This window comes from Salvelinus sp. IW2-2015, linkage group LG4q.1:29 (genome assembly GCF_002910315.2).
Source record: "Salvelinus sp. IW2-2015 linkage group LG4q.1:29, ASM291031v2, whole genome shotgun sequence".
Lineage (NCBI taxonomy): Eukaryota > Metazoa > Chordata > Actinopteri > Salmoniformes > Salmonidae > Salvelinus > Salvelinus sp. IW2-2015.
Window position 1 is genome coordinate 1479141 of NC_036842.1, and position 25644 is coordinate 1504784.

The window sequence follows — 25644 nt, forward strand, 5'->3', positions numbered from 1 at the left end:
GAGGGTCCAGATTGTCTAGCCTGGCTGATTTGTAGGGGTCCAGATTTTGCAGCTCTTCACAGAACATCAGCTATCTGGATTTGGGTGAAGGAGAAATGGGGGAGGCTTGTGTGAGTTACTGTGGGGGGTGCCAGGTGGAAAGCATGGCCAACCGTAGAAAAATTCTTATTGAAATTCTCAATTATTGTCACGCCCTGGCCTTAGTTATCTTTATTTTCTGTAATCTTTTGGTTAGGTCAGGGTGTGACAGGGGGGATGTCTGTGTATTTGTCTCGTCTTGGGTGGTTGTATGGTATAGGGGGTTCTGGGTAGAGTGTATGGGTTTGTGTTGAGTGTAGGTGTCTAGGTATGTCTATGGTTGCCTGAATGGTTCTCAATCAGAGACAGCTGTCATTCATTGTCTCTGATTGGGAGCCATATTTAAGGCAGCCATAGGCATTAGGCTATTGTGGGTAATTGTCTATGTGTAGTGTTTAGTGTCAGCACTATTTTGTTTGAATAGCTTCACGGTCGTCTGTTTGTTGTTTTTGTTCGTTTGTTTCGTCTTTCTAATAAAAGGAAGATGTATTGTTATCACGCTGCGCCTTGGTCCTCTATTCAAAGTTACGACGATCGTGACAATTATAGTGGATTTATCGGTGGTGACAGTGTTTCCTAGCCTCAGTGCAGTGGGCAGCTAGGAGGAGGTGCTCTTATTCTCCATGGACTTTACAGTGTCCCAGAACTTTTTTGAGTTTGTGCTACAGAATGCACATTTCTGTTGGAAAAAGCTAGCCATAGCTTTCCTAACTGCCAGTGTGTATTGGTTCCTAACTTCCCTGAAAAGTTGCATATCATGGGGGCTATTCGATGCTAATGCAGAACGCCACAGGATGTTTTTGTGCTAGTCAAGGGCTGTCAGGTCTGGAGAGAACCAAGGGCTATATCTGTTCCTGGTTCTACATTATTTGAATGGTGCATGCTTATTTAAGATGGTGAGGAAGGCACTTTTAAAGAATAACCAGGTATCCTCTACTGACGGGATGAGGTCAATATCCTTCCAGGATACCCGGGCCAGGTCGATTAGAAAGGCCTGCTCGCTGAAGTGTTTAGGGGAGCGTTTGACAGTGATGACGGTGGTCGTTTGACCGTAGACCCATCACGGATGCAGGCAATGAGGCAGTGATCGCTGAGATCTTGGTTGAAAACAGCCAAAGAGTATTTGGAGGGCAAGTTGGTTAGGATGATATCTATGAGGGTGCCCGTGTTTACGGATTTGGTTTCATTGATAATTTGTGTGAGGTTGAGGGCATCAAGCTTAGATTGTAGGATGGCTGGGGGTTAAGCATGTCCCAGTTTAGGTCACCTAGCAGCACGAGCTCTGAAGATAGATGGGGAGCAATCAATTCACATATGGTGTCCAGGGCACAGCTGGGGGCAGAGGGTGGTCTATAGCAAGCGGCAACATTGAGAGACTTGTTTCTGGAAAGGTGTATTTTTAAAAGTAGAAGCTCAAATTGTTTGGGTACAGACCTGGATAGTAAGACAGAACTCTGCAGGCTATAACCCCTTTGGCAGTTATATCTTGTCGGAAAATGTTATAGTTAGGGATGGAAATGTCAGGGTTTTTGGTAGCCAGGATTCAGACATGGCTAGGACATACGGGTTGGCAGAGTGTGCTAAAGCAGTGAATAAAACAAACTTAGGGAGGAGGCTTCTAATGTTAACATGCATGAAACCAAGGCTTTTACGGTTACAGAAATCAACAAATGAGAGCACCTGGGGAGTAGGAGTGGAGCTAGGCACTGCAGGGCCTGGATTAACCTCTAAATCACCAGAGGAACAGAGGAGGAGTAGGATAAGGGTACGGCTAAAGGCTATCAGAACTGGTCATCTAGTGCGTTCGGAACAGAGAGTAAAAAGTGCAGGTTTCTGGGCGCGATAAAATAGATTCAAGCATAATATACAGACAAAGGTATGGTAGGATATGATTACATTGGAGTAATGATGAGAGAGATATTGTCTCTAGAGACGTTTAAACCAGGTGATGTCACTGCATATGTGGGAGGTGGAACTAAATGGTTGGTTAAGGCATATTGAGCAAGGTTAGAGGATCTACAGTGAAATAAGACAATAATCACTAACCAGAACAGCAATGGAAGAGGCATATTGATATTAGGGAGAGGCATGCGTAGCCGAGTGATCATAGGGATCCAGTGAGTGGTTGGGCTGGCTGGAGACACTGAGATTTAGACAGCTAGCAGGCTAGCAGAAGGGCCTTAGAGGGACGTCACGGCGGAGGAAAGCCTGTTTTAGCCGCCGCGTGCGGTGACGTCGATAGACAAGTCGTAATGGATTAGTAGGGTTCTGAGTAGCAGAGGGGTCCAAGTCCAATTGGCAAAATAGGTATAGTGGCCCAAGAAATTGGCCGATGGATCTATACAGCTAACAGTCCAATATGCTCTAGACAGCTAGTGGGCTGTGGCTAGCAGGCTAGCAGATGGGCATTCAGGGGACGTCACGACGTAGGGGCCTGTTGGAAAAGATCCCTCGGGCAGATTACGTCGGTAGTCCAGTCGTGATGGATAAGCAGGGCTAGTAGCTAGTGAGCTGGCTAGCTTCTGTTGAGGGATTTCTGTTCCGAGGTAAATAAAAATACTTTAGAAAAAACAGATCTACACCACATTGGGTGAGGCGGGTTGCAGGAGAGTATTTTGAGGTTGAGGTTTAGAAAAATATATAAAAGATATGCGAAGAAAAATATATAAAACGATATATACTGTACATGGGACACGACAAGACGAAGGACAAAGACGTCTGACTGCTGCGCCATCTTGGATACTTTACAGGTTAGCTAGACTCCTATGCCTGAGCATGTGTGCCAAATTCCATCACTGAGTCAAACGGATCACGACAGCTCTGTTAGAGGCTAAGAAACAATAGCCAATACTTCATTTGCTCTTCCTTGGAAAAATTGTTTTCCATTTTGACACTTTGTCAATGTAAATCTTCCCTGGTCTGTCTGTCCACTGGAATCAGGGTATCTGGGCTTTTTTAAAAGTCTGCTTAGTCTTGTGCCTCCGCTAGGGCGACACTGGACAAAACCTCCTGCTGTCTCCCGTGCCCTCCTTTCCAAGGTGATTGTGTACATTTGCAAAAGAGCTGGTAACCATATAGAATTACTAGAGTGGAGTCCAAATCCCTAAGCCTTGGATGGGGAATCACATTCTAGTAATTATATTGCTATGGATGGTACAGAGACAGAGAGGGCCAGTCTAATTCGTCTGGTTCTTTTACAGAGTCACATCACAACAGTATTAACACTGCAAAACACATAACTCCCTATACGGAAAAGAAATATAGGCTGCAGTACTACAGTACAGCCTTGGACTCTTTGCATACTGTTGTCCTGTCTCCAGACTGCAAATAACAGAGAGAAATGCATATACTGAAATCAACATTATTATGCAGATTCAGGAGATGTTCCCCTGTATAACAAGACTATGTTGTGACCACGAGAGAGGGAGACCTGGGCATGTATTCAAAAGCATCTCAGAGTAGGAGTGCTGATCTAGGATCAGGTCCTCCCTGTCTATATAATCTTATGTATTATGTTCTAAAAGGCAAAAACGATTTTAGATCAGCACTCCTACTCTGAGACTCTTTGTAAATATTCCCCCTTGTTATGCAGGGGAACGTCTCCTGAATCGTATTATAGGGTACAACAGATTGCACTATGGTGTGGTTAAGACTATCCATGGTTGTAATCTTCCCCAGTCATTCAGATCGGTGTATTCCGGCGTATGTTATGACCCACAGCCTGGTCAGAGAGCTTTCAGACAGAGATAGTCTTAGGACAGATGCATTAGCAGGTTGGGCTAGTGGTGAGAACGTCACCCCATCCCTTACATCACATGGCTCTCAGAGTGATGGCTTTCTAAGGTCCTTATTGGCTCCAAGCTTTCCATGAACATTATGCTTCTGTTTCCATGGCCACACCATCCATCCTGCAGAGTTCGTAGAAAGATATAGCTACAGTATACCTCCCGAGTTCTAACGTTACTCTTTGTTTTATAGACTTTATATTCACCACAAGGTTTCTAGCAATAGTTTTGAATGTCAATATAGAAATGAGGATAAATGAAAGAGATCTTACAAAACTGAGTAAATAGATTATTCCAAGATATAGTACAGAATATTCTCATTCAGTGAATTGTGTATTGCTGTTAGTTTGTATGATGAACACACTGTAATTTCTGTTAGGTAGTTCATATGATGAATACTAACGCTGTCAGATACATCTATTATTCCCCTGGAGGCCTGGTGCCAGAATAGTAATGTAATGCTCTGGTTGATTGGAAATAAATTAGCTTTTGCTTCTGCTGTGATGGGATTCTGTTGAGTCAGCATATCGCATACTGCACAGTGTAATATCCTACACATATATACGCACTCACGCACACAAACACACGCGCTGTTGTTCCTTCCTATTATGGTGACTTCTGACATTCAGCTGATCATTTGACACAAAGATGCCCTCCTTAGAATTGGCTTCCTGTGACTAATGTTCTTATGATCCCAAGGAACGGTGACAGTACAGTAGGTCATTAAAGATATATTATCTCTGGCTTTAAAGAACCACTGTTGCGCCTTTACTTGGGAGAGGAGGACAGGTGTAGGGGGTTTTGTCAGCTGTTAGGGTAACATTTTTTTTATCACTTTGGTGCGATTTTCACCAGTATTTTCACAACTCATAGTGCAAAACTCAAAACAGATCATCATAAAGATATTTGTTGCAAAACTCTAAGCACATTTTTTATTCACTAAGTACAACACGCACAATCATACAGTACATTCTTCACCAAATTGAATCAGTGTTTCATTGCAATACATGTTCTTATAAAGTAATTGCCTTTCACAATGCAATGCTGACAACTTTTAATATGGTTCTCTTCTCATTTGTTAAAATACATTTACTATTTTTTTAATCTGACTGCTCTTAATTGATCATCGCTAAACCGTTTGGTAAACCTATAGATGGTAAACCGGTTTGTCTACTACAGATTTTGAGAACTACATAATGAAAATGTATGTCTGTAAACTAGAAACATATAAAGTATGATTTACACAGAGTGTACAAGACATCAGGAACACCTTCTTAATATCATGTTTTGACCTCAGAACAGCCTCAATTCGTCGGGGCATGGAAGGTGTCGAAAGCGTTCCACAGGGATACTGGCCCATGTTGACTCCAATGTTTCCCACAGTTGTTTCAAGTTGGCTGGCTGTTCTTTGGGTGGTGGACCATTCTTGATACATTTTGATTAAGATTTCATACTAACGGGAAACTGTTAGTATGAAAAACCCAGCAGCGTTGCAGTTCTTGACACTCCAATTGGTGTGCCTGGCACCTACTACCATACCTCATTCAAAGGCACTTAAAATATTTTGTCTTGCCAATTCACCCACTCATACACAATCCATGTCTCAATTGTCTCAAGGCTTGAAATTCCTTCTTTAATCTGTCTCCTCCCCTTCATTTACAATGATTGAAGTGGATTTAACAAGTGACATCAATAAGGGATCATAGCTTTCACCTGGATTCACCTGGTCAGTCTATGTCATGGAAAGAGCAGGTGTTCTTAATGTTTTGTATACTCAGTGTATACTGTAATGTGCTATTATGATGATGACTATTATGATTTTACTTTACAGTAAATGTTATCTGATGTTGACAAGATCAGAGATGTACTGTATGTAACAAATGCATCCCCTGTACAGTAAACATGTATCCTAAATGAAGTTGGTGGGGTTTACACTTCTTTACTAAAATTGCATTGGCCAATAAATTACTGTAATACCATAATACAATATATTCCATTTACATAGCAAACACTTTTATCCAAAGTGACAACAATGAGTGTGCACATTTTCGTATGTGACCCCAGTGGGAATCGAACCCACAACTCTGGTGTTTCTAGTGCCATACAAACTGAGTCACATACAGGACCACTACAATACAATACTGTAAAATACAATACATGACGATTACAGTACAGAAAGATGTATCATTGCCATACCCATGAGCGTACCACCCTCATTCAGGCCGTGGATGACACATGCAATGTCATCGTTCCAGACCTGTGTCAGGCTTGGGTTCGCCATGCCAAAAAGGTTTTTCCCTAAGTACATGAACAATGGGCACATTTACTGCGATGTCGATGAGGACCTATGGCCAAATGCTCAAGACAGGCTTAATGCAAACTAGTGCCTGCTAAACATTGTTTCTTTCATTAAACAATACATTTATTTTTGGTATCAATGATTATGAAATGATCACACCTTTGATCAGACATGGGATAGAAATTATGGAAATGTGATGTTCAGTCAATGTTAATGAGTAGTGCAAGTGTATTGCCTAATGTCAAAACAGTGTTATGCACTGTAATATCACATTCAAAGGGTCATTTTATTGGATTAACTGGTTGTTAAAATGTTTTATTTATTTAACTAGGCAAGTCAGTTAAGAACAAATTCTTATTTACAATGACGGCCTACCAAAAGGCAAAAGGCCTCCTGCGGGACGGGGGCTGGGATTAAAAATGAAAAATAAATATAGGACAAAACACACATCACGACAAGAGAGACAACACCACATAAAGAGAGACCTAAGACAACAACATAGCAAGGCAGCAACACATGACAACACAGCATGGTAGCAACACAACATGGTAGTAGCACAAAACATGGTACAAACATTATTGGGCACAGACAACAGCACAAAGGGCAAGAAGGTAGAGACAACAATACATCACGCATAATTGAGTCTTTGAATGAAGAGATTGAGATAAAACTGTCCAGTTTTAGTGTTTGTTGCAGCTCGTTCCAGTCGCTAGCTGCAGCGAACTGAAAAGATGAGCGGCCCTTGGACGTGTGTGCGTTGGGGACCTTTAACAGAATGGGACTGGTAGAACATGTGTTGAATGTGGAGGATGAGGGCTGCAGTGCATATCTCAGATAGGGGGGAGTGAGGCCTAAGAGGGTTTTATAAATAAGCATCAACCACTGTGTCTCGCAACGGGTATACAGAGATGACCAGTTTACAGAGGAGTATAGAGTGCAGTGATGTGTCCTATAAGGAGCATTAGTGGCAAATTTGATGGCCGAATGGTAAAGAACATCCTCGCCGTTCGAGAGCACCCTTACCTGACGATCTATAAGTTATGTCTCCGTAATCTAGCAAGGGTAGGATGGTCATCTGAATCAGGGTTAGTTTGGTAGCTGGGGTGAAAGAGGAGCAATTACGATAGAGGAAACCAAGTCTAGATTTAGCTTTAGCCTGCAGCTTTGATATGTGCTGAGAGAAGGACAGTGTACCGTCTAGCCATACTCCGAAGTACTTGTATGAGGTGACTACCTCAAGCTCTAAACCCTCAGAAGTAGTAATCACACCTGTGGGGAAAGGGGCATTCTTCTTACCAAACCACATGACCTTTGTTTTGGAGATGTTCAAAACAAGGTTAAGGGTAGAGAAAGCTTGTTGGACACTAAGAAAGCTTTGTTGTAGAGCATTTAACACAAAATCCGGGAGGGGCCAGCTGAGTATAAGACTGTATCATCTTCATATAAATTTATGAGAGGGCTTCCTACTGCCTGAGCTATGTTGCTGATGTAAATTGAGAAAAGCGTGGGGCCTAGGATTGACCCTTGGAGTACTCCTTTAGTGACAGGCAGTGGCTGAGACATCAGATTTTCTGACTTCATACACTGCACTCTTTGAGAGAGGTAGTTAGCAAACCAGGCCAAAGACCCCTCAGAGACACCAATACTCCTTAGCCAGCCCACAAGAATGTCATGGTCTACCGTATCAAAAGCTTTGGCCAAGTCAATAAAAATAGCAGCACAACATTGCTTAGAATCAAGGGCAATGGTGACATCATTGAGGACCTTTAAGGTTGCAGTGACACATCCATAACCTGAGCGGAAACCAGATTGCATAGCAGAGAGAATACTATAGACATCAAGAAAGCCATCAAGAAAGCAAGTTTTTCCAACACTTTTGATAAACAGGGCAAAATAGAAATAGGCCTATAACAGTTAGGATTAGCTTGATCTCCCCCTTTAAATAAAGGATGAATCATGGCTGCCTTCCAAGCAATGGGAACTTCCCCAGAAAGGAGAGACATGTTAAAAAGGTCAGAGATAGGCTTGGCGATGATAGGGGCAGCAACCTTAAAGAAGAAAGGGTCTAAACCATCTGACCCAGATGTTTTTTGGGGGTCAAGTTTAAGGAGCTCCTTTAGCACCTCGGACTCAGTGACTGCCTGCAGGGAGGAACTTTCTAGCGGGGCAGGGGAAAAACAGGGAGAAGCATAAGGGATCGTTGCATTAGAAGGGATAGGAGATGAGGAAATGTTGGACGGGCAAGGAGGCATGGCTGAGTCAAATGGGAATCCTGACTTAATGAGGTGGTGATTAAAGAGCTCATCCATGTGCTTCCTGTCTAACAACCACATCATCAAAATTAACTTCTTATGGCTGCAGGGGCAGTATTAAGTAGCTTGGATGAAAGGTGCACAGAGGTGCCCATAGTAAACTGCCGGCTCCTCAGTCCCAGTTGCTAATATATGCATATTATTATTCATATTGGATAGAAAACACTCTGAAGTTTCTATAACTGTTTGAATGATGTCTGTGAGTATACCAGAACACGAGAATATAAACAGGTTCGACCATGATCTTGCAGAGTTTCTCCACCTCAAGAATTGCATTTGGCGAAAGACTCGGCACACGCATACTCAGGCTCAGGCTCGTGTTCAGGCAAATGAGAAATAAGTGCACTCAAGATATCCGGAAGGCCAAAGTTAGTTACTTTAAGGAGCAGTTCTCTCTCTGTGGGTCTAACCCCAAGAAGTTCTGGAAAACGGTTAAAGACCTGGAGAATAAACCCTCCTCCTCACAACTGCCGATGTCCCTTAAACTTCTTATGGCTGCAGTCCCGTTAACGGGATCGATATGACAACAGCCAGTGAAAGTGCAGGGGGCCAAATTCAAACAACAGAAATCTCATAATTAAAATTCCTCAAACATACATGTATCTTATACCATTTTAAAGGTAATCTTGTTGTTAATCCCACCAAAGTGTGGCGAAAGCACCACAAACGATTATGTTAGGTCACCGCCAAGTCACAGAAAAATTCAGCCATTTTTCTAGCCAAAGAGAGGAGTCACAAAAAGCACAAATAGAGATAAAATGAATCACTAACCTTTGATGATCTTCATCAGATGACACTCATAGGACTTCATGTTACACAATACATATATGTTTTGTTCGATAAAGTGCATATTTATATAAAAAAATCTCAGTATACATTGGCGCGTTATGTTCACTAGTTCCAAAAACATCCAGTGATATTGCAGAGAGCTACATCATTTGACAGAAATATAAATATAAAAAAATATCATCATTATAAATGTCGATGAAAATACAATTGTTAGACATGGAAATATAGATACACTTCTCCTTAATGCAACCGCTGTGTCAGATTTTTTAAAAACTTTACGGAAAAAGCAAACCATGCAATAATCTGAGTACAGCTTTCAGACAACAAAGCAGCCAAAAAAGATATCTGCCATATTGGGTAGTCAACAGAAGTCAGAAATAGCATTATAAATATTCACTTATCTTTGATGATCTTCATCAGAATGCACTCCCAGGAATCCCAGTTCCACATTTAATGTTTGATTTAGTTCGATAATGTCCATCATTTATGTCCAAAGAGCTACTTTTGTTAGCACGTTTGGTAAACAAATCCAAAATCATGAAGCGCGGTCCCTAGTTGCAGATGAAATGTCAAAAAGTTCCGTTACTGTCCGTAGAAACATGTCAAATGATGTATGGAATCAATCTTTAGTATGTTTTTAACATAAAACGTCAATAATGTACCAACCGGAGAATTCCTATGTCTGTAGAAAAGCAATGGAACAAGAGCTCTCTCGTGACCGCGCCTCAGAGCCTGTGACAATCTGCCAGACACCTGGCTCAAACAGCCCTTATGAGCCCCCACTTCACAGTAGAATCCTCAAACAAGTTTCTAAAGACGGTTGACATCTAGTGGAAGCCTTAGGAAGTGCAACATAACCCATATCCCACTGTGTATTCAATAGGGGCTGGGTTGAACATCGACCAACCTTAGATTTCACACTTCCTGTTTGGATTTCTTCTCAGGTTTTTGCCTGCCATATGAGTTATGTTATACTCACAGACATCATTCAAACCGTTTTAGAAACTTCAGAGTGTTTTCTATCCAATACTAATAATAATATGCATATATTAGCAACTGAGACTGAGGAGCAGGCCGTTTACTCTGGGCCCCTCTGGGCACCTTTCATCCAAGCTACTCAATACTGCCCCTGCAGCCATAAGAAGTTAACAAACTATAGTTTTGGCAAGTAGCTTAGGATATCTACTTTGTGCATGACATAAGTAATTTTTCCAACAATTGTTTACAGACAGATTATTTCACTTATAATTCACTGTATCACAATTCCAGTGGGTCAGACGTTTATATACACTAAGTTGACTGTGCATTTAAACAGCTTTGAAAATTCCAGAAAATTATGTCATGGCTTTAGAAGCTTTTGATAGGCTAATTGACATAATTTGAGTCAATTGGAGGTGTACCTGTGGATGTATTTCAAGGCCTACCTTCAAACTCAGTGCCTCTTTCCTTGACATCATGGGAAAATCAAAAGAAATCAGCCAAGACCTCAGAAAGAAAATTGTAGACCTCCACAAGTCTGGTTCAGCCTTGGGAGCAATTTCCAAACGCCTGAAGGTACCATGTTCATCTGTACAAACATTAGTAGGCAAGTATAAACACCATGGGATCACGCAGCCGTCATACCACTCAGGAAGGAGACGCGTTCTGTCTCCTAGAGATGAACATACTTTGGTGCGAAAGCGCAAATCAATCCCAGAACAACAGCAAAGGACCTTGTGAAGATGGAGGAAACAGATACAAAAGTGTCTATATCCACAGTAAAACGAGTCCTATATAGACATAACCTGAAAGGCTGTTCAGCAAGGAAGAAGCCCCTGCTCAAAACCACCATAAAAAAGCCAGACCACGGTTTGCAACTGCACATGGGGACAAAGATCATACTTTTTGGAAAAATGCCCTCTGGTCTGATGAAACAAAAATAGAACTGTTTGGCCATAATGACCATCGTTATGTTTGGAGGAAAAAGGGGGAGGCTTGCAAGCCGAAGAACACCATCCCAACCTTGAAGCACGGGGATGGCAGCATCATGTTGTGGGGGTGCTTTGCTGCAGGAGGGACTGGTGCACTTCACAAAATAGATGACATCATGAGGTAGGACAATTATGTGGATATATTGAAGCAACATCTCAAGATTTCAGACAGCAAGTTAAAGATTGGTCGCAAATGAGTCTTTCAAATGGACAATGACCCCAAGCATACTTCCAAAGTTGTGGAAAAATGGCTTAAGGTCAACAAAGTCAAAGTATTGGAGTGGCCATCATAAAGCGCTGTTCTCAATCGTATAGAAAATGTGTGGGCAGAACTGAAAAAGCGTGTGCGAGCAAGGAGGCCTACAAACCTGACTCTGTTACACCAGCTCTGTCAGGAGGAATGGGCCAAAATTCACCCAACGTATTGTGGGAAGCTTGTGGAACGCTACCTGAAACGTTTGACCCAAGTTAAACAATGTAAAGGCAATGATACCAAATACTAATTGAGTGTATGTAAACTTCTGACCCACTGGGAATGTGATGAAAGAAATGAAAGCTGAAAATAAATCATTCTCTCTACTATTATTCTGACATTTCTCATTCTTAAAATAAATTGGTGATCCTAACTGACCTAAGACAGGGAGTTTTTACTAGGATTAAATGTCAGGAATTGTGAAAAACCGAGTTTAAATGTTTTTGGCTAAGGTGTATGTAAACTTCCGACTTCAACTGTATATGGGTGTGTGTGTATGTGTGTGTCACGCCCTGACCATAGAGAGCATTTTTATTCTCTATTTTGGTTAGGTCGGGGTGTGACTAGGGTGGGTAATCTAGTTTTTTTTTATTTCTATGTAGGCCTGATATGGTTTCCAATCAGAAGCAGCTGTTTATCGTTGTCTCTGATTGGGGATCATATTTAGGCAGCCCCACATTTCCCCACTGTGTTTTGTGGGATCTTGTTTATGTGTAGTTGCCTGTGAGCACTCCAGAACGTCACGTTTCGTTTATTCTTTATTGTTTTGTTGTGCACTTCACAAATAAAAAGATGTGGAACCCATATCATGGTGCGCCTTGGTCCGAATGTTATTATGACGATCGTGACAGAAGATCCCAACACAACAGGACCAAGCAGCGTGCCCAGGAGGAGATCTTGGATGGGAAGGGATCCTGGAATTGGAAGGAAATCCTGGCAGGACAGGATCGCCTTCCTTGGCGGCAGATGCAAGGAGAGAAGGGAGGACGGCGACGGCGCCGGGGTTCGCGGCCACAACGGAAGCCCAAAGGACAGCCCCCCCAACAATGTGGGGGTGGGCACACGGGGTGGTTGTCAGAGCCGAGGAGTGAACCAGAGCCAGTCTGGGAGAAGAGGGAGAAATTGGAGGAGAGTGAATGGAGAGAGTCAGAGACCGTCAGCGAGTTGATGGAGAAATTGGAGGAGAGAGAAATGAGAGAGTTGTTGTGTTTGTGTATGAGCCACATTTGTGGCCTGCTGGAGGTCATTTTGCAGGGCTCTGGCAGTGCACCTCCTTGCACAAAGGCGGAGATAGCGGTCCTGCTGCTGGGTTGTTGCCCTCCTACGGCCTCCTCCACGTCTCCTGATGTACTGGCCTGTCTCCTGGTAGCGCCTCCATGCTCTGGACACTACGCTGACAGACACAGCAAACCTTTTTGCCACAGCTCGCATTGATGTGCCATCCTGGATGARCTGCACTACCTGAGCCACTTGTGTGGGTTGTAGACTCCGTCTCATGCTACCACTRGAGTGARAGCACCGCCAGCATTCAAAAGTGACCAAAACATCARCCAGGAAGCATAGGAACTGAGAAGTKGTCTGTGGTCACCACCTGCAGAATCACTCCTTTTTTGGGTGTGTCTTGCTAATTGCCTATAATTTCCACCTTTTGTCTATTACATTTGCACAACAGCATGTGAAATTTATTGTCAATCAGTGTTGCTTCCTAAGTGGACAGTTTGATTTCATAGAAGTGTGATTGACTTGGAGTTACATTGTGTTGTTTAAGTGTTCCCTTTATTTTTTTGAGCAGTGTATATATTTACCCCCAAAATATATGGAGGATTGGAAATGATGCAGACAATTACATTGATGGAAGCAACAATCTATCCTCAATATTAAAGCTGATCCACCCCCTGAAAAAAAATATTTAAAAAATGGGGGGGGGATTTGTTTTTAACACTTTTACTACATTATTCCGTATCTGTTATTGCATAGTTTGGATGTCTTCACTATTATTCTACAATGTAGAACATAGTAAAAATTAAGAAAAAAGCTTGAAAGAGTACTCTATATTACGTTACAGCCTTATTCTAAACTGGATTAAATTGTTGTTTTTTTCTCATAAATCTACACACAATACCCCATAATGACAAAGCTAAAACAGGTTTTAGACATTTTTGCAAATGTATAAAAAAATATACAACTGAAATATCACATTTACATAAGCATTCAGACTCATTACTCAGTCCTGTGTTGAATACGCATATTTCTATATGTTACTATCCAAACGTCAGATTAAGACAAATTTCCATTCACACAACTCTCATATCACAGTCACACAACTCTCATATCAGTCACACAACTCTCCTATCGCAGTCACACAGCTCTCATATCACAGTCACACAATGCTATTCCCAAACATACCTCAGCAATTAGTTGTTTTTCAACAATATTTTATGATGAGGACCAGGGGGTGCTGTTTTCACTTTGGGGAAAAATCGTATCCAATTTAAACGGCCTCGTACTCAATTCTTGCTCATACAATATGCATATTATTATTACTATTGGATAGAGAACACTCTCTAGTTTCTAAAACCGTTTGAATTTTGTCTGTGGGTAAAACACAGCTCATTTGGCAGCACACTTTCTGACCAGGAAGTGGAAAGTCTGAAATCGATGCTGTGTTCAAGGGTCTGCCTATAAATGGGCATTTTACGTATGACTATACGTGCACGTCATACACCTTCACCCGGATGTCAAGAGGAAGTGAGAGGAAAAAGGAGTTGATTATCTCTGTCTGACGTTGAATGAGCCCTCTTGGAACAACGTGTCCCCCATTTTCTGTTGTCTGCAACGCGCGTGGAGGGACCTGTTATTGCCTACTGGAAACCTGCCGTTATGGATGAATATGATCTCCGGCTCTGATTTTATTTGATACATCTTACAATATCATCCTAAAGTATGTTTTTTCAATATAGTTTCATTAGATTATTGAACTTTATTCGGGACGTTAGTTGTGTTGCGTTGCTTGACATTGTTGACGTTGGAGAACATAGTGCTGCATGGCCAGTGTGCTTGCTAATTCAAGAGGGAAAGAGTTCGTTCTGAATCCAAAACAACGACGGTTCTGGACAAAGGACCCATTGTACAACATTCTGATAGAAGATCAGCAAAGGTAGGAACCATTTTGTGATGCTATTTCATATATCTGTCGAACTGTGTACTTGTCGCTTTGCGCTCAGGTTTTGGTTATTCCCTTACCATAACTAAGTCTTATGTCGTAATGAAGATATTTTTAGAATTCTAACACTGCGATTGCATTAAGAACTAATGGATCTATCGTTTCCTATACAACATGTGTTTTTTTGTAATGTTTATGAATAGCTATTTGGTCAGAATAGGTGAGAGTCTAATAGAAATATCCGCACATTCTGGGAAAAAGATGCTACGTTAGCACGTTATGCTACGTTGCATAACCACGGATTTCAGCTCTAAATATGCACATTTTCGAACAAAACATGAGTGTATGTATAACCTGATGTTATAGGACTGTCATCTGAGGAAGGTTTATGAAGGTTAGTGAAATTTAATATCTTTTGCTGGTTTATTCGCTAACGCTAACGTGCCTATTGCTATCGCTAACGTGCCTTGATGAATGAATGCGGTAGTSTGGTAGGCTATTGTAGTAAGCTAATATAATGCTATATTGTGTTTTCGCTGTAAAACACTTAAAAAATCGGAAATATTGGCTGTATTCACAAGATCTTTGTCTTTCATTTACTATACACCATGTATTTTTCAGAAATGTTTTATGATGAGTATTTCGGTATGTCACGTTAGTGTCTGTAATTATTCTGGCTGCTTTCGGTGCAATTTCTGATTGTAGCCGCAATGTAAACTATGATTTATACCTGAAATATGCACATTTTTCGAACAAAACATAGATTTATTGTATAACATGTTATAAGACTGTCATCTGACTAAGTTGTTTCTTGGTTTCTTTGGTTTGTTCTAGGTTAGTTTGGTTGATTTTGTGCATGATACCTGTGCTGTAAAAAATGTCTGTGCTTTTTTCTATTTGTTGGTGAGCTAACATAAATATATATTGTGTTTTCGCTGTAAAACATTAAAAGAATCGGACATGTTGGCTGGATTCACAAGATGTGTATCTTTCATTAGCTGTATTGGACTTGTTAATGTGTGAAAGTTAAATATTTCAAAAAAAAATATTTGAATTTCGCGCTCTGGCTTTTCAGTGGAATGTGGGAGGAGTTCCGCTAGCGGAACGGGGGGCTAGAAAGGTTAAGTAAATAAGGTATTTCTGTTTTTTATTAGCAAAAATGTCTAAACCTGTTTTCGCTTTGTTATTATGGGATATTGTGTCTAGATTGCTGAGGATTTTTGTTTCATCCAATTTAGAGTAGGGCTGTAACATAACAAAATGTGGAAAAAGTGAAGGGGTCTGAATAGTTTCCGAAGGCACTGTATATAGTGCACTACTTTTGACCAGGGCCCCAAAGGATATGTCTACACTGGTGGTTCTGGTGGATTTTCTCTGGCATCAAAAGTCTGCATTAATGTCAATCTACAGGTATTCCCTATGTAATTCTAAAATCAGCACAAATGGCTTTAGATGGTTACACCCTAGCCTGGTCCCACATCTGTTTGTGCTGTTTGGCATGACAACTACCATAGAAGTTGGCTATACAGCAGAACCAGATCAGGGACCAGGCTAGTTTACAATCATGGTCAGAACAGACAGAAAGGCCCTGGAAGAGCCCAGGACCCCCGATCTGATCAATAGCAAACCCTTCAATATTTCACAGGACTTCACTTATCATTCTCATTTGTCTGCCATGTGCAGTCTCTGACTCACTTCCTGTTTTGTCATATAGAATCAGAATGACTAGAATGGACAAAGCCCCCCATACGACAGTAAGTTGACTGGTACATTCCTGTGGTTCTAATTCAATGTTTTTGACTGTGTTTTCTGCAGTGCCGGGTATGATGCAGTCCTCGACAGAAACGTGGCCATCAAGAAGCTCAGCAGACCCTTTCAGAACCAGACCCATGCCAAGAGGGCATACAGGGAACTGGTGCTCATGAAATGTGTCAATCACAAAAATGTGAGATACAATGTCATGTCTCTATGATTAAACAAATAACAAGATGATAGTCTAGCTGGTGTTTTGTGGTCTTTTATTGGCCCATTCTGTGGTGCTGATAGAGTGAGTCCCCTCCCCGTAAAGTGAGTCTGTGACCACAATTGATGCTCTGAGAGAGAGAGAGAGAGAGAGAGAGAGAGAGAGACTGTCCCTATATCCAGTTTTCAATATGGCAAAAGAAGTCAGCAATGTGCTGTTATTGTTGTTACTGTAGATGGATTTGGTTAACCTGATACTGAATGTTGACCCAGTTTTTTTTCTCTGTTGTCTTTCTTTTTCAGATCATCAGTTTATTAAATGTTTTCACATCACAGAAATCACTAGAAGACTTTCAGGATGTGTAAGTACAGTAAACAATATTCAGAGGAAAAAGGAATAATCGTGAGATTATATTTACTTTATGTAGGCCAAATACATTTCTAGTTTCATCTTACTTTTAAATCTGATTTCAGATGAGCACGATTATATTATGTACCTTCAAGACTCTTGTTAAATTATTCTCAGTCTGAGAAAATAACCACTAAGAGTGATGTCAGTGAAAGTGATATTAGGGTAGTATAATTTGAAGCCTCGGGCTCTGTCTTTTTGTACTGAATGATTCATGAATATGTTGATTGCTGATACTGCAGTGAATGGAATGCAGTATGCTTGTCTAAGGCAGTGCAAGGAATGGTGTGTCTCTGAGGAATGGAGTTTGTTTTCAATCCAAAACTGCACAAAATTAAACAAAGTATGTGCTTGAAATTAAAAATGTATTACAGCAATTTTAAAAAGTATGGGCTTTTCTATGTACAGTAAAATAATGTTTTACTTCAACATCCGGTGAAATTGCAGAGCGCGAAATTAAAAAATACCAACTTCAAATATTTAACATTCTTCAAAATATACAGTATGTGTTATACATCAACATAAAGCTTAACTTCTTGTTAATCTAGCCGCTGTGTCAGATTTCAAAAAGGCTTTACGGCGAAAGAAAACCAATGCGATTTTCTGAGGACAGCGCCCCGCATACAAACACATGAAAATCATATTTCAACCAGGCAGGTGCGCCACAAAAGTCAGAAATAGCGATATAATTAATGCCTTACCTTTGAAGATCTTCTTCTGTTGGCACTCCAAAATGTCCCAGATCCATCACAAATGGTCCTTTTGTTCGATTATGTCCCAAAAATTTCCCTTTTTTTGGGCGCGTTTGATTCAGAAATACACCGGTTTCAACTCGCCCAACATGCCTACAAAGTATCTAATAAGTTACCTGTAAACTTGGTCCAAACATTTCAAACAACGTTCCAAATCCAACCTCAGGTACCCTAAAATGTAAATAATCGATAAAATTTAAAACGGAATAAACTGTTTCTAATATCAGATAAAAACAACGTGAAGCGCGCTCCAGTTCACGCGCACCAAAACAGTAGAGTCCACCTGGAGTGACACTTACAATGAATAGGACTACTTCTTCATTTCTCAAAAGAAAAACATCTAACAATTTCTAAAGACTGTTGACATCTAGTGGAAGTCATAGGAACTGCAACCAGGTTCCTAACAATAAGGGTATCCCATAGAAAACAATTGGAAAATCCTATGACCTCAATTTGTTTTCCCCTGGATGGTTTGTCCTCGGGGTTTCGCCAGTTCTGTTATACTCACAGACATTATTTTAACAGTTTTAGAAACTTTAGAGTGTTTTCTATCCAAATCTACATGCTTATATGCTTATCGTAGCTTCTGGGCCTGAGAAACAGGCAGTTTACTTTGGGCACGCTTTTCATCCAGAGGTGAAAATACTGCCCCCTACCCAAGAGAAGTTTTAAGTATGTACATTTTTGTATGTACAGAAAAGGAGAAATACACCTGCCAATTCAGTCAATGGTGTGTGTCAAGGCATTATGATAAAATGACAAGATGCTCAATATGGTAACGAGCACGATGACAGTCATTAATCATTGTAAAACAAAGAGTATGTAAATTCCCATTGATGTTCTGCAGTGTGGTGTCCATTGTGTTGAGAATAGATGTAAAGGGGGAATAAAGGAGGAAGGGAGGAGAATGGGAATCAACTGTATTTTTTAAAATTTAACTAGGAAAGTCATTTAAGAACACATTTTCAACACTGCCTGTTGTGATACAGCCTGGAATCAAACCTGGGTCTGTAGTGACACCTCTAGCACTGAGATGCAGTGCCTTAGACCACTGCGCCACTCGGGAGCCCACATTAGAGTAGGGCCTCTTGGGTTGAAGCATCTCATCTCTTTTATTAGACCTCTGTTCCAGTGAAAGTTATTATGTTATGCTGGTGAATTGAGGACCCAAAAGCGACTTAATAGAAACAGAGTCTTTATTCCAGTCTTTAACAAACAAAGATACTCCTGGATATATATCCTAGGTTAATCCAAAACAGGAACTGAAATCCTCTCGTCAGTAGAGAGGAACGACTGGAGACGCGACCACAGACTGCAGGTCGCTTCAGGAAGGCACAGGCCGTAGCTGACATAGACACCTGCTCACACGCAGCATCTGAAGAAGGCAAAAACACGACAGGCGCGAACAAGGACACAGAACAGCAAACATCAAACAAGAATCCGACAAGGACAGAAGCGGAAAACAGAGGGGAAAATAGGGACTCTAATCAGAGGGCAAAATAGGGGACAGGTGTAAAGAGTAAATTAGGTCGTTAGGAGAATGAGAAACAGCTGGGAGCAGGAACGGAACGATAGAGAGAGAGAGCGAGAGAGGGATAGAAACTAATAAGACCAGCAGAGGAAGCACAGGGACAAGACATGATAATCAATGACAAAACATGACAGTACCCCCCACTCACCGAGCGCCTCCTGGCGCACCGAGGAGAACCCTGGCGGCAACGAAGGAAATCATCAATCAACGCACGGTCCAGCACGTCCCGAGATGGAACCCAACTCCTCTCCTCAGGACCGTAACCCTCCCAATCCACTAAGTACTGGTGGCCACGTCCCGAGAACGCATGTCCAAGATCTTCCGTACCTTGAAAATAGGTGCGCCCTCGACCAGGACGGGGGGGGGGGGAAGACGAATAGGGACGCGAAGAAAAGGCTTGACACAGGAGACATGGAAGACAGGGTGGACGCGACGAAGATGTCGCGGAAGAAGCAGTCGCACAGCGACAGGATTGACGACCTGAGAGACACGGAACGGACCAATGAACCGCGGAGTCAACTTGCGAGAAGCTGTCGTAAGGGGAAGGTTACGAGTGGAAAGCCACACTCTCTGACCCACAATACCTAGACTCTTAATCCTACGTTTATTGGCGGCTCTCACAGTCTTCCCCGCAGACGAAGGCAGACCGGTAATAAAGTCTAAGGCGATGTGAGACCATGGTGAGAAGGAATGGGAAGCGGTCTGAGACGACCGGCAGGAGGAGAGTTACCTGACTTAGTCTGCGCGCAGTCCGAACAAGCAGCCACGAAACGGCGCGTGTCACGCTCCTGAGTAGGCCACCAAAACCGCTGGCGAATAGAAGCAGGCGTACCCCGAACGCCGGGGTGGCCACTAACTTGGCAGAGTGAGCCCACTGAAGAACAGCCAGACGAGTAGAGACAGGAACGAACAGAAGGTTACTAGGACAAGCGCGCGGCGACGCAGTGTGAGTGAGTGCTTGCTTTACCTGTCTCTCAATTCCCCAGACAGTCAACCGACAACACGCCCTTCAGGGAGAATCCCTCGGGTCGGTAGAAGCCACAGAAGAACTAAAGAGACGGGATAACGCATCAGGCTTGGTGTTCTTATCCCCCGGGCGATAAGAAATCACGAACTCGAAACGAGCGAAAAACAACGCCCAACGAGCTTGACGTGCATTAAGTCGTTTGGCAGAACGGATGTACTCAAGGTTCTTATGGTCAGTGCAACGACAAAAGGACGGTCGCCCCTCCAACCACTGTCGCCATTCGCCTATGGCTAAGCGGATGGCGAGCAGTTCGCGATTACCCACATCATAGTTGCGTTCCGATGGCGACAGGCGATGAGAAAAGTAAGCGCAAGGATGGACCTTATCGTCAGAATGGAAGCGCTGAGACAGAATGGCTTCCACGCCCACCTCTGAAGCGTCAACCTCGACAATGAATTGTTTAGTGACGTCAGGAGTAACAAGGATAGGAGCGGAAGTAAAACGCTTCTTGAGGAGATCAAAAAGCTCCCTGGGCGGAACCGGACCACTTAAAGCAAGTCTTGGCAGAAGTCAGAGCTGTGAGAGGAGCAGCCACTTGACCGAAATTACGAATGAAACGCCGATAGAAATTAGCGAAACCGAGAAAGCGCTGCAACTCGACACGTGACTTAGGAACGGGCCAATCGCTACACCTGGACCTTAGCGGGATCCATCTGAATACCTTCAGCGGAAATAACAGAACCGAGAAAAGTGACAGAGGAGACATGAAAGGCGCACTTCTTCAGCCTTCACGTAGAGACAATTCTCTAAAAGGCGCTGGAGTACACGTCGAACGTGCTGAACATGAATCTCGAGTGACGGTGAAAAAATCAGGATATCGTCAAGGTAAACGAAAACAAAGATGTTCAGCATGTCTCTCAGTACATCATTAACTAATGCCTGAAGACAGCTGGAGCATTAGCGAGACCGAACGGCAGAACCCGGTATTCGAAATGCCCTAACGGAGTGTTAAACGCCGTTTTCACTCGTCCCCCTCTCTGATGCGCCACGAGATGGTAAGCGTTACGAAGGTCCAACTTAGTAAAGAACCTGGCTCCCTGCAGAATCTCGAAGGCTGACGACATAAGGGGAAGCGGATAACGATTCTTAACCGTTATGTCATTCAGCCCTCGATAATCCACGCAGGGGCGCAGAGTACCGTCCTTCTTCTTAACAAAAAAACCCCCCGCTCCGGCGGGAGAGGAAGAAGGCACCACGGTACCGGCGTCGAGAGAAACAGACAGATAATCCTCGAGAGCCTTACGTTCGGGAGCCGACAGAGAGTATAGTCTACCCCGAGGGGGAGTGGTCCCCGGAAGAAGATCAATACAACAATCATACGATCGGTGAGGAGGAAGAGAGTTGGCTCTGGACCGACTGAAGACCGTGCGCAGATCATGATATTCCTCCGGCACTCCTGTCAAATCACCAGTTCCTCCTGAGAAGAGGGGACAGAAGAGACAGGAGGGATAGCAGACATTAAACACTTCACATGACAAGAAACGTTCCAGGATAGGATAGAATTACTAGACCAATTAATAGAAGGATTATGACATACTAGCCAGGGATGACCCAAAACAACAGGTGTAAAAGGTGAACGAAAAATCAAAAAGAAATGGTCTCACTGTGTTACCAGATACTGTGAGGGTTAAAGGTAGTGTCTCACATCTGATACTGGGGAGAAGACTACCATCTAAGGCGAACATGGGCGTGGGCTTCCCTAACTGTCTGAGAGGAATGTCATGTTTCCGAGCCCATGCTTCGTCCATAAAACAACCCTCAGCCCCAGAGTCTATCAAGGCACTGCAGGAAGCAGCCGAACCGGTCCAGCGTAGATGGACCGACAAGGTAGTACAGGATCTTGATGGAGAGACTTGAGTAGTAGCGCTCACCAGTAGCCCTCCGCTTACTGATGAGCTCTGGCTTTTACTGGACATGACATGACAAAATGTCCAGCAGAACCGCAATAGAGGCAAAGGCGGTTGGTGATTCTCCGTTCCCTCTCCTTAGTCAGATGCGAATACCTCCCAGCTGCATGGGCTCAGTCTCTGAGCCGGTGGAGGAGATGGTAGAGATGCGGAGAGGGGAAACACCGTTAACGCGAGCTCTCTTCCACGAGCTCGGTGACGAAGATCTACCCGTCGTTCTATGCGGATGGCGAGTGCAATCAAAGAGTCCACGCTGGAAGGAACCTCCCGGGAGAGAATCTCATCCTTAACCTCAGCGTGGAGTCCCTCCAGAAAACGAGCGAGCAAAGCCGGCTCGTTCCAGTCACTGGAGGCAGCAAGAGTGCGAAACTCTATAGAGTAATCCGTTATGGATCGATCACCTTGACATAGGGAAGCCAGGGCCCTGGAAGCCTCCTTCCCAAAAACTGAACGATCAAAAACCCGTATCATCTCCTCTTTAAAGCTCTGATAATCCTTAGAACACTCAGCCCTTGCCTCCCAGATAGCTGTGCCCCACTCCCGAGCCCGACCAGTAAGGAGTGATATGACGTAAGCGATCCGAGCTCTCTCTCTGAGTACGTGTTGGGCTGGAGAGAGAACACAATATCACACTGGGTGAGAAAGGAGCGACACTCAGTGGGCTGCCCAGAGTAACATGGTGGGTTATTAACCCTAGGTTCCGGAGACTCGGAAGACCAGGAAGTAGCTGGTGGCACGAGACGAAGACTCTGAAACTGTCCAGAGAGATCGGAGACCTGAGCGGCCAGGGTCTCAACGGCATGACGAGCAGCAAACAATTCCTGCTCGTGTCTGCCGAGCATTGCTCCCTGGAACTCGACGGCAGTGTTGAGAGAATCCATAGTCGCTGGGTCCATCTTGGTCGGATTCTTCTGTTATGCTGGTGAATGAGGACCCAAAAGCGACTTAATAGAAACAGAGTCTTTATTCCAGTCTTTAACAAACAAAGATACTCCTGGATATTATCCTAGGTTAATCCAAAACAGGAACTGAAATCTCTCGTCAGTAGAGAGGAACGACTGGAGACGCGACCACAGACTGCAGGTCGCTTCAGGAAGCACAGGCCGTAGCTGACATAGACACTGCTCCACGCAGCATCTGAAGAAGGCAAAAACACGACAGGGCGGAACAAGGACACAGAACAGCAAACATCAAACAAGAATCCGACAAGGACAGARGCGGAAAACAGAGGGAGAAATAGGGACTCTAATCAGAGGGCAAAATAGGGGACAGGTGTGAAAGAGTAAATGAGGTCGTTAGGAGAATGAGAAACAGCTGGGAGCAGGAACGGAACGATAGAGAGAGAGAGCGAGAGAGGGATAGAAAAAGGGAAAGAACCTAATAAGACCAGCAGAGGGAAGCACAGGGACAAGACATGATAATCAATGACAAAACATGACATATTATACGAGTTATGCTGAAGTGTAGGCTATTAGAACCTCTCCTTGTGTTACCCTGTCTCTCTCTGGTGTTGAGGGTTTTCTGAAGCAAAGATGACAGTGACATTCTGGAGATTATTTTACTACAGCCATATTCTCCATTGAACATGCGTTTTAGTCTTAATCTGTGTCCAGAAAGCCAGTCTCAGCATCAGTGCATTTCCAGTTGTGAAAACATACTATAACTGTATGTATCACCATCCCAGGTACCTGGTGATGGAGCTGATGGATGCCAACCTATGCCAGGTGATTCAGATGGAGCTAGACCATGAGAGAATGTCCTACCTGCTCTACCAGATGCTGTGTGGCATCAAACACCTGCACTCAGCTGGAATTATACACAGGGTGAGAAGGCCTGTGTGTGTGTGAGTGCGTGTGCCTTTACGTGTACTGTACGCGCATGTGTGTAGCATCAAACACTTGCACTCCGCTGGCATCATACACATAGTGAGACGTCCTCCAACCTAGAAATATAATTAATCAAATTTTCCGTCAGGTCTCCAGCAGTAATCCTAGTCTTTGATATTATGTACTAGGATGTTCTGGATATAGTAAACATTACTCATGCTCAACCTTGCACTGCTCATAACCCAGTGGGCAGCGCTGGTGGAAGTTACGTCGTTGCAACCGGTTTTGTCTGTGAAATGCCATCTGTCGACATTTCAAATAAAAATACTGTAGTAGCTAGCATCACCCGTTAAACTTTTACCTCAATAATCCTCATCTCTTTGATGTTGCTTTCCGTTTTGAAGGACCTGAAACCTAGCAATATAGTGGTGAAGTCTGATTGTACGCTGAAAATCCTGGACTTTGGCCTGGCCAGGACTGCAGGCACCAGCTTCATGATGACCCCGTACGTGGTGACGCGGTACTACAGAGCCCCAGAGGTCATCCTGGGCATGGGATACAAAGAGAACGGTAAGACAGGTTCTAGAATGGGTTCTGGTGTTCTAACACTGTAACATGCTACTGGTTAGGTGTGTTCTAATACTGTAACATGCACTTGCACTAACAGCCAGGGTTGGGGTCAATTAACACCCATAACTCACTGACACCTCTGGTGACACAGAACACAAGCATATCTTCTTCTTTGTCACCTTAACTATTACTGAAGTGTGTGCCTTGAACACCTAATTTTTTTGCACTGTGTTTCGAATCAGAGTACCCTTTTGAAAATGAGATAAAGTTACTTCCGGTAGCTAACTCTAGCCTCCACTGCATGGATTGAGTAAATGAATGCGTAAATACACCTTTATAGCTCTGTACTCTTTGTGTATTTAACTGGTGACCTTGGTGATTACTGAATAGCTGTATGGTTCACAGCATACCACCCTGCATCCCATTGCGGGCTTGCCTCTGAAGCTAAACAGGGTTGGTACTGGTCGATCCCTGGATGGGAGATCAGATTCTGCTGGAAGTGGTGTTGCCGGGCCAGTAGGAGGCACTCTTTCCTCTGGTAAAAAAAAAAATATGCTGCAGTGATTGGGGACATTGCCCTGTGTAGGGTGCTGTCTTTCGAATGGGATGTTAAACGAGAGTCCTGACTCTCTGTGGTCACTAAAGATCCCATGGCACTTATCGTAAGGGTGTTAACCCTGGTGTCCTGCCTAATTTCCCAATCTGACCATCATGGCCACCTAATCATCCCCAGCTTCCAATTGGCTTATTCATCCTCTCCCCTGTAACTATTTCCCAGGTCGTTGCTGTAAATGAGAATATGTTCTCAGTCAACTTACCTGGTTAAATATAAAACTAGACTAGACGTAGGCAGGGAGAGCAGACCATGGATTTCCTGCCTCCAGCAAAGCCCCTGGAGACTCTAACTGCTTCTCTTTATTAGTGAAATAGTAATTTGTCTGCATGCTACCTCTCTTCTCTCACACTAATTATTTCTCAGTCTGAATAATCAACCGCCACATTCAAATGACT

General features: G+C 43.2%; 1 protein-coding gene across 10 annotated transcripts in view; it reads left to right on the top strand.

Moving 5' to 3' along the window:
* Nucleotides 1–25644, top strand: part of LOC111961224 (mitogen-activated protein kinase 10-like) — a 115582-nt gene that overhangs the window by 35100 nt on the left and 54838 nt on the right. For all 10 annotated transcript variants that reach the window (XR_002876981.1, XR_011476712.1, XM_023983315.2 and 7 more), the window contains 4 exons: nucleotides 16465–16594; nucleotides 16915–16973; nucleotides 23922–24060; nucleotides 24468–24633. Coding sequence is in view for 8 of the 10 variants with exons in the window: in XM_023983315.2 (XP_023839083.1) it covers nucleotides 16465–16594; nucleotides 16915–16973; nucleotides 23922–24060; nucleotides 24468–24633 (494 nt within the window). In the remaining 2 variants the exon portion in view is untranslated. The remainder of the gene's footprint in view (nucleotides 1–16464; nucleotides 16595–16914; nucleotides 16974–23921; nucleotides 24061–24467; nucleotides 24634–25644) is intronic.